Source organism: Oreochromis niloticus, linkage group LG16 (genome assembly GCF_001858045.2).
Source record: "Oreochromis niloticus isolate F11D_XX linkage group LG16, O_niloticus_UMD_NMBU, whole genome shotgun sequence".
In the NCBI taxonomy this organism is placed as follows: domain Eukaryota; kingdom Metazoa; phylum Chordata; class Actinopteri; order Cichliformes; family Cichlidae; genus Oreochromis; species Oreochromis niloticus.
Window position 1 is genome coordinate 19,031,857 of NC_031987.2, and position 11,941 is coordinate 19,043,797.

At 37.5% G+C, this 11,941-nt stretch overlaps 1 protein-coding gene across 2 annotated transcripts in view; it reads right to left on the reverse strand.

Moving 5' to 3' along the window:
- Positions 1–8,212, reverse strand: part of LOC102079940 (poliovirus receptor) — an 80,064-nt gene extending 71,852 nt beyond the window's left edge. The window contains exons 1-6 of one of the 2 annotated variants that reach the window (XM_019352641.2): positions 7,835–8,212; positions 5,233–5,574; positions 4,815–5,117; positions 3,865–3,958; positions 3,058–3,212; positions 1,660–2,476 (exon numbers count right to left, since the gene is read on the reverse strand). In XM_019352641.2, the coding sequence (XP_019208186.1) occupies positions 2,364–2,476; positions 3,058–3,212; positions 3,865–3,958; positions 4,815–5,117; positions 5,233–5,574; positions 7,835–7,982 (1,155 nt within the window). In that variant the 5' untranslated portion in view covers positions 7,983–8,212 and the 3' untranslated portion in view covers positions 1,660–2,363. Of the gene's footprint in view, positions 1–1,659; positions 2,477–3,057; positions 3,213–3,864; positions 3,959–4,814; positions 5,118–5,232; positions 5,575–7,834 lie in introns of those variants that run through there. The other variant, XM_025903999.1, reaches the window with a different exon arrangement.
- Between the last annotated feature and the right edge of the window lie 3,729 nt (positions 8,213–11,941).

The following is an 11,941-nucleotide window of genomic DNA, read 5'->3' on the forward strand; positions in this document are numbered from 1 at the left end:
CAGAGGCTCCCAGAGTGCAAGAGCCCAAGGACGATCATCGGAGGGGCATCTGTGCCACCCTCCTGGGAAGAGCTGAAGAGAGTCCCAGATGAGAGGTCACCCAGCAGCCATGGAGTAGAAGCCAGTTTTTTATTTATTTATTTTTTTAATGTATATTCAAACATAACTGAAGATTAGCTCTGAAATTGCCAGCTCTGGCCATGGATCACATAAGCAAAAACTGAGAGGAGGGTGGTTGGTTTAATAGTCACAGGAAGAACTGGATCGAGTGACTGACCTGGTTAAATAGTGGAAAATGAAATCATATAGAGTTTTCTGATCCTGAATCACTGAAAACATGAATTTCAATGATCAGCCAGACAACTGTTATAAAACTGCAAGGCATCTGCAATGCCTCCAGAGAGGAGTCTATCTCATCTCTGCAGGGTACAGAAACCTTCTGAGCCTTCTTAAATTCTGGTGGCGTCTGGAGTTATGCCTTCATCTACAGAGGCAGTGAACTCTGTTTTTATGGTTGTTAATGACATCACTGAACCTCTCAGTTGTTCAGGACAACTTGTACCTTCCTACACAGTAGGGCTGATAGCCCCTAGAGATACGCCAGGAGGATATAATTCTCACATTGTTAATAATGGACCAAACAAGGCATGTGCGTGTCTTATGTCCAGTTAGACATGCACGTGCATGTCTTTAGATTGTGGGAAGAAACTGCAGTACCCGCAGAGAACCCATGTGAACATGTGGAGAACATGCAAACTGCACACAGAAAAGACCGAGCTAGATGGTGGCGTCAAATTAAGGACCTTTTGCTGTGAGGCATCACAGTGCTAATCACCATGCAATATGCTGCTTGTCCAAAGAAACATGATAACAGCACAGTATGTCAAATCCACTAAATCACTAAAATTAATATTAAATCAGCGTTTAATGTTGCCATGGTTCCCTCCTCAATCGCACCTTAAAAAAGCCTTAAATTGCTGAAAAGAAATCCTGAGTTACTGTTTTAAAAGTGCTTACCGAGAAGATGGTATTTCTACATTGTTTAATAGGTTTGATTGCTTTCTGTGTAATCCGCATAGAAAGGAATTCACTAGTGCTGATGTAGCATGCTTATCGCCAGTATATCAGGGGCAATGTTGCTTACCTGTGCTTCTCCAACAGTTTCTCTTTTTATTTATTTCTGCTCAGGAGGCATTGAGTAACTTGTGAATCATTTGCGGTGCATGAGTGATATAGCTGGATAGTTTAGTGACGACACTACTCAACACCTGATCTATCAAATTCTGGGTTTGAATCTGCCTCAATTGATAAAGCCCATGTCACGTGTTGAGGAACTAAGAATGCTGATGAGAAGTAGGCTATTGGAACAACGTATACATGGAAAGGAATTTTATCCAATGCATGTGGGAACTATTGGTGGACAGGACATTTTTCAATATTTTTCAGTGGGTAAGCAATGTCAATGCAACCTAATGCCTCCCCAGTTGAATCGTCGGGTGGAGGTAAACATTATTGTACTTGCTTCTTGCTGATAAGAAAGCCAAATTAAAGCTCCTGAATCCCTCCTGAAGCAATTCAAGTGCAAAACTCGTAATTTTAATTGAAGGCGTTGAACAAAACTACTGTATTACATGAAGCTGAACTGTAAATGGAGAAACATAAACATAATCATAAAACAGACTGTTCGGTTTGAATACTTTATTGTATCCTTTGTAGGCAATGGGAGAAGTCTTAGAGAGCATTGGAGAATGGATTTTCTCTTCTTGATCCTTTCCAAGCCCTTTAATCTCAGGCTTTTCAGTTTCTTATTCTTGGCTCTTCTTGTTTTTAACTTTGTGTTCAGGATGTAAGATCCAGCCAAGTTGGAGTGACATCAAGGGACTGAGTCAGTCACTGCAGAATAATACGCTACCTTCAAAACCTCCTGGGCTTCTTTTTCAGTGTGTTTTGGATCATTGTCCATCTGTACTGCGAGGCAAATAATCAACTTTAATGGCTGAAACTAAAGTATACAACACATGTTTTCAAATAAAAATACAAATAAACATCAGAGACCCAGAACATGAGATTTAATTCATTATTTTAAGAGGATGTTGTAATTTTCAGATTACAAGCTTTTCTAAAGGCTCCCATAGTTTCCCCGACATCATTCTGGTTCAGGTCCAATCACAATTACACCAGTCTAAATATAACCAGACAACGTTTATACTGTGTGTATATATAACAAAAAATATTGTTGTCTGACCCCCTGCAATTGAGGCTTGGTCTATTTTTATTTACTAAAACTTCAAAAGCTATTTGTACATTGTGTACATATCCTTTAATATTAGGAGTACAGTGCTACATATTAAGTACATCCAGGGTTATTGTCGTAAGCACTTTTGAAAACGTCCAGATTTATAAAAGAACCATGTAGCTCCGATGACATCCAGGGAAAGCAAAAGACCAAATGAGGCCCAAGCAGCAGAGCATGCTCCTGCAGAGACACAAGAAGGAAGAATATATTGAGAAGGAGATGATTAGTTGTTTTCTGTTTATTGGAATTTAGTTTTATATTTCACATTTAAATGAGTTGGACAGTATTCAAACAACCCTAACCTGACACCTGTATCCAACACATTGAAAAATGTTTTCCAACAGACAAGATCTGACATAGAAAACAATGTGAGACAAATTTGATATGAAAAGAACTTCAAGCTAAGACATGCTCTTAGCTTAAAGAACTGGTCGTATTACACTGAGTGGAGCATCACTCATCGATTCATTAACTTATCTCTAGGGTACTCAAACCACTTCTTTAACGTAACTATTCTCCATGGAATTCTAGCTTCTAGGGCATGATGCGAATACTTAAATATGGAGAGAAAATTATATGGAATAATTTTACTCATAGTCTAGATATTCAAGTCTCTGTTTATATCTTTCAATAGGAGAAAACAAAAAAAGAAAACAGAGTAACATCTAAATGACACAACATCCACAAAAGCTCAGATCTAAAAAAGAGAAACAAAAGATAAATTTGGACAAACTGCACAGCTAAATCCAAACTGATCTCACCTGATGCCACATGCACATAGAGCTGACCATGTTTTATTCCATAAGAGTTAGCTGCTTCACACTGATAGAGGCCATTTAGATATGCGGTCAGACTCAACAGTTGTAGCTTTGCACCCTCTTCTTTGACAGCAGACTGCATGAAAGACTGCCCAGATCTGGAAAAAACGTGAATGAGGCTCAACATTAAATATACATAAAGTGAGTGAGTTGTGATTTGTGCCAAAAGTTAAATGAAAAGTTAAACAAATTTCAGTCTTTGTGATAGTATTTTTCTTTATTCAAACACAAGACATTATGCTAAAGGAGACAATACTTGGACTACAGCTTGAGCTGTGGGGGAATTAAAGCAGTTGACAAAGTCTTTGTCTTTGGTGAAAAGCAGATAAAGAGCAATTCAGAAAACCCTATGAAGAGTGGGTTTTCACAGTGGGGTTATCAAGGCCCAACCCAGAAACGAGGCAAACGGCGAGGGGGAATCCCTGGAGGCGAGGCTTTAATCCATGCCACCCCATTAAGCATATCCTGAAGAAACAACATGTGAAGGAAGTGTCCTAGGTGTTAGGTACAGTGTGTATCAGGGGCAGTCAAGGCAGAGATTTTTGATATTGTGGGTGTGTCTTGGTAGAGGAGATCTGGGGTGGTGTAAATATAGATCTATATTCCAAATATAGCAAAAGTCTGTTGATAAATATCAAAAAATTTTCTTCACACCCAACTCTGCTATGGTACTTTAAATCCGATAGGACCACTAGCACAGTGTGCTTAAAAAACATGCCTTACGCAGTAAAAGAAATGTTTATACTTTACCTGCTCCAGGTAAAGTTTGCATTTGGGTTGGCTTCTGTCACACACTCAAATGAGTCCTCTGAAATCACTGAAATGTTCACTTCTGTAGGAGAGACTGCAAAAAATAGAGCGAGAAATGTGTTAATCTTTGAACTGACGAAATATTTATGCAATCAAAATAACATCTCACATATGTTTTAGTAAATTTTGGTTAGTTTAGATTTTGTTTTAAAGCCATTTTAGAAAACAGTTATTTTCCTGCTTCATGGTTTTCATTGGCTCACTTACATACACTTAATGCTTTAAGCTCTAAATTTGAGATATATTGTCCTAAACAAGCATACTGTTGTGTTACTTATTTTATACTGTTGTTTAGGAGTCCAAAATAAACTTTCATACTAAAGCTTATTGCAGTGGAAACTGTTAACAGGGTTTTATGATTATTTTTTCTCTGCATACAGACAACAAACAAGTAAAATTACTGATCAAACAATAATATTTTTTCTATTTTAATATTCTTTAGTTACTATTTTATGTGACCGAGGTAAAATGTTACAGTCCCACTCAACATAGAGAAGTAAGGAGAAGCGTCTCTCAATTTAATACTTAATGCTACTTGTTATAAAAAAGTGTGTGCCTGTTTTTGTTAAAAACACTGATGTTGGGTTTGTAAAAAGAACTGAAAGTATAGACATTACATTATTATATTATTTATAAACAAATGTATTTTATCATTAGATAATGAAACTATTTTTCTCTCATGGCTGGATGACTGGTACAGAGTAATTTGACACTGTGACAAGAGGTTTTTGCTCATTTCAGTTCAGTAGCATCACCTTATGGTTTAATGTAAACGTGGGTGTGTCTGGCTGTGCACCTTGTTAAATAGCAAATTAAATAATTAAAATTATTAAATGGACAGCGACACAAAAGAGGGAAAATAATAAACTCTATTAACAGCTGATACTCACAGTAGACCTGTATGGTGAAGGGCAGGGTTTCTTCTTTAGTCAGGGAGTCACCGCTGATGACACACTGGACCTGGTGACCATTAATCTCTCTCGTAGGTACGCCAAACAATGAGCTGACTGTGGTAGTCGTATCGTTGTCATACTGGGTGGAGTTTGTTGTCGTCCTCACTTTGTCTCCCAAAGCACCAGTGAGCCACCTCACCTCAGCAGGAGGCTTCGAGCCAGCAGCCGTGCAGGTAGCAAATAAAACCTCTTCTGTGCCCAAAGTGGGAAGATTGTCCTTGATGTTTGTGAAAGGAGGCACTAGGAGAGTTACAGCACTTAAATAAATCAACACGCAAGCAGGATGGTGAAAGTAACTCGTTCTCTATGTCACACACAAACACAAAGAGTATTTTAAATTAATATTTTTTCATACCAAGCAAGTTTAGAGGTATCTCAGTCTTCTGATTTCCACTGGGAAACAAGGTGAAGATGCATGTGTAGCTGCCTTCATCCTTCAGGGTAACACTGGATAACTGGAGAGTTCCATTTTTGTCGTTAAAATTCCCGATATATTTAAATCTATCATCATGTCCATGGACAAACTGGAGCCGATTTCCAGGTTGGATGGTAATAAAATTGTCATTGTGAGGTTTTGCTCTTGTCCTCCTTTGCCAGGTAATCTGTGTCAGGTCATCATTGGTATCAGTGACATGACACGGTAAGGTGGCCGTATCTCCTTGAACCACTGTCACACTTCCACCAATCACCTGCAGAGCTGTAAAGAGAATGAAACACTATAAAACTGAACTGAAAAAAGCAGAAACAGAGGACCCAAAAAGCTTTACAGGTTTAAACACTAAAGTACAAGTTTAATTATGTCAGGCCTCCTCAAAAACTCTTGAGGGAGAGGCTGGAATTTCATTAGAAACTTGATGTATCGAATCTGTGTGATACAGTGCATCTTAGATGGAGCTAAAGGAGAATGCCATAGATGTTACACACCAAGTTGATTGTCTTATATCACAGGTTTGGCACATTCTTCATAAAACAAAAATAAAAAATAAAGTCCACTTTGGACTTTCAGTCTTTGTGATAGTATTTGTAGGGATAAGTAAACTGATTATAGGCAGTTGAAAGTCATGGCTGTATTGCTAAAAACAGGACTAGCTGGATTATATTCTATGCTCCAGCTACTGACTTAGCAAACACACCTTCAGCATGACTTGAATTTTCACAGCAGTTTGAAAAAGAAGTGTCTAAAATTACTGTAACAGTTCGAGGTGTTGGCAATGGCCCTTTGCAGAGAAGGTAACACCCATATTTTGATTTAATGGTCTCATTCCTTGCCTATGCATCATGATTGTAAATGCTGGGGTGTGCAGTTTTGTTTAACCTCGCTGACAGACAAAGTAATGACTAAGTAGAGGATATGTAAAGGTGTTTTTGCTCGTTTCCCACATACTGTGTCTGAGAGTGAAACAACGTGAAATTTGATCATCATCTTATAAACATTTTTTTAGCATTATCCAAATTTAGCTGTGGCTCAAACTGGTATCTATAAGCATATTTAGAAACTCAACACTAATTTGGGAACTTATTACACAAAGGCAAAATCACAAATTTCACAAATATATGGACTATAAAAAATTCCTAGCCCAGCAGGTTCACAGCACAAGTTACCATGGGGAATGACCCCAGTAAGAACTCAATCACCTTTGTAGTACAGAAAATCAAGAATTAACCCCAGAGGTGCCAGTATAAGCTGCAAAAAAATTGCTATTATTTTAAAGATATTAATAAAAGTTTTTAGCAGTGCTCCAAGGTTAACCAGCCCCTTTTTATACTGTGAAAAGGTTGTGAATCATAAACCAGCCATGGATATTTTTTGTCATGATCACACTCTGAAAAGTAAAAAGCTAGGTTAACACATAATAGTTAAAATAAACTGTGCATTCTGATGGAGAAAAACACTTTATTTGCTGGTAACAAATTACAAAACTATCAGAAAAATGTAGATATGTTTCCTGTTAGAAAAGGTAAATACATAGAACTGTCTGAGCCTCTCGAGTTTCATACAATAACTCCAAAAATGATAGCTAGTTCTATCATAAACCAATAGAAACGTAGCACAGTTGACTGACACCAATTTTGTTTGATTTCATTACTGTGGGTGGGCTAGTTCCCCCATAGCAGACAGGTCTGGCCCGGATCTGGTGTCAAGCTGGCACTGCTGGCTGACTTCTGGCATGATAAGTGGTAAGTCATCCAGATATGGGCCAGGCATGTTTACCACTGGGTGGCTGGAGCTCAGGAGGTAGAGCAGGTCACCGATCGGAAGGTTAGTGGTTCGATCCCTGGCTCCTCCAGACTGCATGTCAAGACTGTCAATGTGTATGAATGTAGTTAGTTAGGAAGCACTCTGTTTAGAGAAAGTGTGTGTGTGTGATTGGGTGAATGTGGCGTGTTGTATAGAGCACTTTGAGTAATATGGGAGAGTAGAAAAGCGCTATATAAGAATCAGTCCTCAGCATGTTCACTCAAGTATGGTAAAGTGGTTCGTAATAAGCAAGCAAATAAGGCAGACTGTTGTAGACAACTCTGTGTTTAGATTTTCTCTGACTGAATTTCATACTTCACGTTGCTGTATCTTCTTTTTTGTACAGTGTTCCCTCGTTTATCGCGGGAGTTACGTTCTAATAATAACCCGCGATAGGTGAAATCCGCGAAGTAGCCAATGTTATATTTTACAATTATTATGGATGTCTTAAGGCTGTAAAACCCCTCATTATGCACATTAAACTCTTTTCTCAGACAGGCATGAGCATTTTCACACTTTTCTCTCTTGTTTTAATACTCTCAAAGTTCAAACCTGCGTAGAAAGTAAGTCCAGCATTATAGAATGAACCCAAAGGCACCCGCCGTCCCTCACATCACACAGCACAGGTTGACTTGAGTTACTTTTAATGTATCTATATCTTTACATGACTATCAAAAAAATGAGTGACATAGGCAACAAACAAACAGCTTCTACATACCGTCAGCATCTCTGCTCAGCAGGAGCGCAGCCAGGAGCACCAGACGACAGGGGATCATAGAGAATTTACTTAGTATGAAATTACTGACCAAGAAAACACAAAGAAAAGGCACAGCTCCATCCATCCATCTGATCTTCTTTCTTGCCATTAGCTCATGGCTGCACCCAGAGGAGAACTTTGGGGATACGAGGAGCGATAATTACAATATAACACAAAAAGCACTCTGGCCATTTACGTAGTATACACCATTGGGAATCAGTTTCTCCTGCTTTAATAGTAGCAGACAGCGGGGTGAGACAGAAACTGCCAACATTCCTCTGGGATCAAAAGAGAGAGAGAGAAAAAATCACACAGTAAGTCTTTGTTAGTGAACAGGTTTCTGCCTGTTCCTGTTGCTAGGCTTTCAAGTAGAGTTCACTAGTAATTTATTACCAATACAAAAGAATTTGAAATAGTACTATTTTGTTATTTTCTTTCTGTGAACATTGTTACATTGTAACATGATCACAAGAAACAGCTTAGCCCTTTAAAAAGAAGTTTTAAAAGTACTTTGGAATGATACCTTTCAAATAAAAGAAAAAGAAAAAACCCTCACAGAGAGCTTGCAAAGCTTCAAATAGCCATATTTATTTTTAAGGGAAGCTTTACCCCCGCCCTAGTGAAATAAACGACAAGTGGATTTCACAGGCTTTTACCAAAGATATTGCAGTTTTGCACAGTCATCAAAATTTAGAGGTTCAAAAGTAGATGGTCAAACCTAAACAAATTTAAATAGAAGGTCAATGATAAGAAATCCCTATCAGTGACCAGTTGTTTAGACCGTCCTAAACACAGGACAACTGTTTGTGAATTTATTCTAATACATATATATATATATGTGTATATATATACATACATATAAGAATAAATAAAGAAGAACAAAGAAGAAGTGTTAGTTGGGTTAACTGGCCTGTTTCACCATTTCATCACCACTGTTTTAACAATAGCTCTTTGTTTCTTTCGTCATTTTTTCTTCCTATTTTTAACGTTCATTGAGAAACTCCTCTGGGAGAATACCAAAAGACGAGAGGGAGGTGATTGAGAACAGGTCGTTCCTGTTTCTGTGTTTTTTTTAATGCACCTGAAAATAGTTACTGAATATACACAAAATGCTTCTAAATAACAAATCTCCCAGCAACTTTTAAAACTTGCTCATTTTGTCTGAACTCACTCTTTATATCTTCTGTAATATTGACGGCCAACAATAATGAACATTGAATATTGTTGCTAAGTATCCATCTTAGACACACAAAGGCCTATGCTATTAAAAAAATATACACTTAACCAGATAGAACTAATCAAGCTATAGATTTAACACTATATTTACAATAAAGATAAACTATCACTCTCAGGAGTTTTCCTGTAGTGCAACTCAGATCAGAATAAATGACACTCAGACAGGTTTGCAAGTTAACATGCACACGGGTGAGACTCAACGGAGACTCACACCCTGCAATAGTTGTCAGCCTTTATTTATAGCATGTTCTTCTCAGAGACGTACAGGAAGAGATAAAATAGAACTGTGCTGCGTGCAGGCTTCCTGTTGAGCTTTGCACAGAGCGTAACTTCTCTATTTAAGCTGAATACTAAAAGAGCAAACACATCTAGATAATGAAATGTACTTTTAAGCATAAACATAATAAAAATCCTAAAATCCTAATAAAATCCTTTGACAATCACCATCTGCAGGGATAGACAATCATTCTGTACAATATGATAATTATAATTCTACAACTGTTTACAACTGTTTATAACTTGCATAGTTCATATTTCATATTTCTGTATAGCTTTATATTTCATATTTCTGTATAGTTTTCATATTTCATATTTCTGTATAGTTTTCATATTTATATCCTTGTTCAAAAGACAAGGATTGAATTGTCCCAGGCTAAAAAGAAAAAGATCAGGGAAATGTCCCATGCTAAAACCAGTTTGATATTAAATGCAAAACATGCCATTTCTGATAAAACAACAGATAAAAAGTCTACATTGAAAAATACATTTTAGAACAGTATATAATTTAAATGCATTCTATGCTGAGTGGATTTTAATTTTCCCCAGTCAGTTTGAATGGTAATTTTTTAACAAATAATTTCATCATGGATTTTTGTACCATGGAGCTAATTAATACAAAAGGGTTGATTTTGATAACAAATGGCCAAAAAAGCCACCTTGCATTCAGACATTACTTGCAGATACAGAAAAACTGATGCCTGAAGAACTGGACCTACAGCTGGCAATATCTGCACAACAAACATAATGTGAAGGGATCTGAATTTATTTTTGCTTAAAAAAATCACTGTGACACTTCTGACAAACTAAATTCATATGAGCACCAGTTTTGAGAGCAATAAAATAAAAAAGATACTGAAAATTGAAAAGGTGAAGAATATCATGGAACCCCACAATCATCATAATCACTATCCTCCTTTCCATCCATGATACTTATAAAATAAAGATCTAAACAAGTGTTTTGTTCATTTGTTCTTTTTTTGGGAGTTGGAGTGAAACAGAAAAATGACTGACTGATCATGCAAATACATTTGTAAGGAACAAAACAACTTGAAATACTAAACAACCAAAAATGACATTAACAATGAAATGTTTGTACATATTATCTTATTGCCACACACCAGTCTAGATGCATTCAAAATGCATTAGGTTTTAAAGAAATTATTGACATTGTTTTTCAATTTTACAAAAAATAAATAAATAAACATGGAAGGTCATCATTGTCTGAGTTTTTGTTACATTTATGTGTGATTCACCGTGTGCTTGCTCTTGTACTCCATTCTCTTCTGCTTATCCTTGTCAGGGTCGCAGGGGGGCTGGAACCTAATCCAGCTACCATATGTGAGAAGCAGGATTTTAAATTTAGTTGTGGATTTGATGGGAAGCCAATGAAGAGATGCCAATATTGGAGAAATATGCTGCCTGTTTGTAGTTCCTGTCAGTACTCTTGCTGCAGCATTTGGGTTCAACTGAGGGTTTTTCAGGAAGTTTTTAAGACATGCTGTTAATAGCGAATTACAATCTAGAAGTAATAAATGCATGAACTAGTTTTTCAGCATCAATTTTAGAAATATTGCGCAAGTGGAAGAAATACTAAATGTTTCTTTAAGACATTCTTGCAGTATAACTGGTGTGTTGTGTATGTTATCTGGTTTCATGGACAGATAAAGCAGGGTGTCATCAACATAGAAGTGAAAATGTATCATATACCATCTAATGAAACTGCCTAAGGCCTAACTGCCTGTTGCAACACACCTGAATACAATTAGTAGGTCATTAGCAAGACTCTATAGAACTTGACTGCATGCTCAGGTGGCAGTTCAGCCATTTGATTCATGTTACAGCAGCTCATGAGTACATGGTGGAATGAAAGTACTTTCAGAAGTACATTTTTCCAAACACTTAAATTTACTTAAATGTATTTGAGTAGGGTTAGGGGTTGCCACTTCAGCATGCAGTCAAGTTCTATACTCTTGCTAATAACCTACTAATGCGGCACTGTGTTGCACCGATCAGTCTGTCTTCGCACAAGCCAGGTCCTTTCCCTTCGATCCTGGCTTCTACATGCTCCTTCTTCCTGGAGTCTGAGCCTCTCTTCCTGTTTGGATGCTCAGCCAGTTCTTTAACAGGTCCATTCAGCAGCTGATACGCCACCTCAGGGCACACCCGCACCTCAAGAGGTGGCTACTAATTACCAATTTGTCCAATGCGCAACCAGTCCACAGTGAAGTGACTGACAGTCACTTGATCTTAACCGCACTGAGCATTCACTTCCCTTGTTGAAGAAAGAACTTCGGACAGAAAGGCCCACAAACAAACAGCACCTGAAAGCTGCTGCAGTAAAGGCCTGGCAGGGCATTAAAACGTTGGAAACCCAGGTTGTGATGTCCATGAGTTCAAGAATTCAAGCTGTCATTGCCAGCAAAGGGTTTTCAACCAAGTATTAGTAATGAACATTTCATTTTCAGTTATTTAATTTGTCCAATTACTTTTGAGCCCCTGAAATGAAGGAATAAAATGCTTTAGTTCCTCACATTTTTATGCAATCTTTCTGTT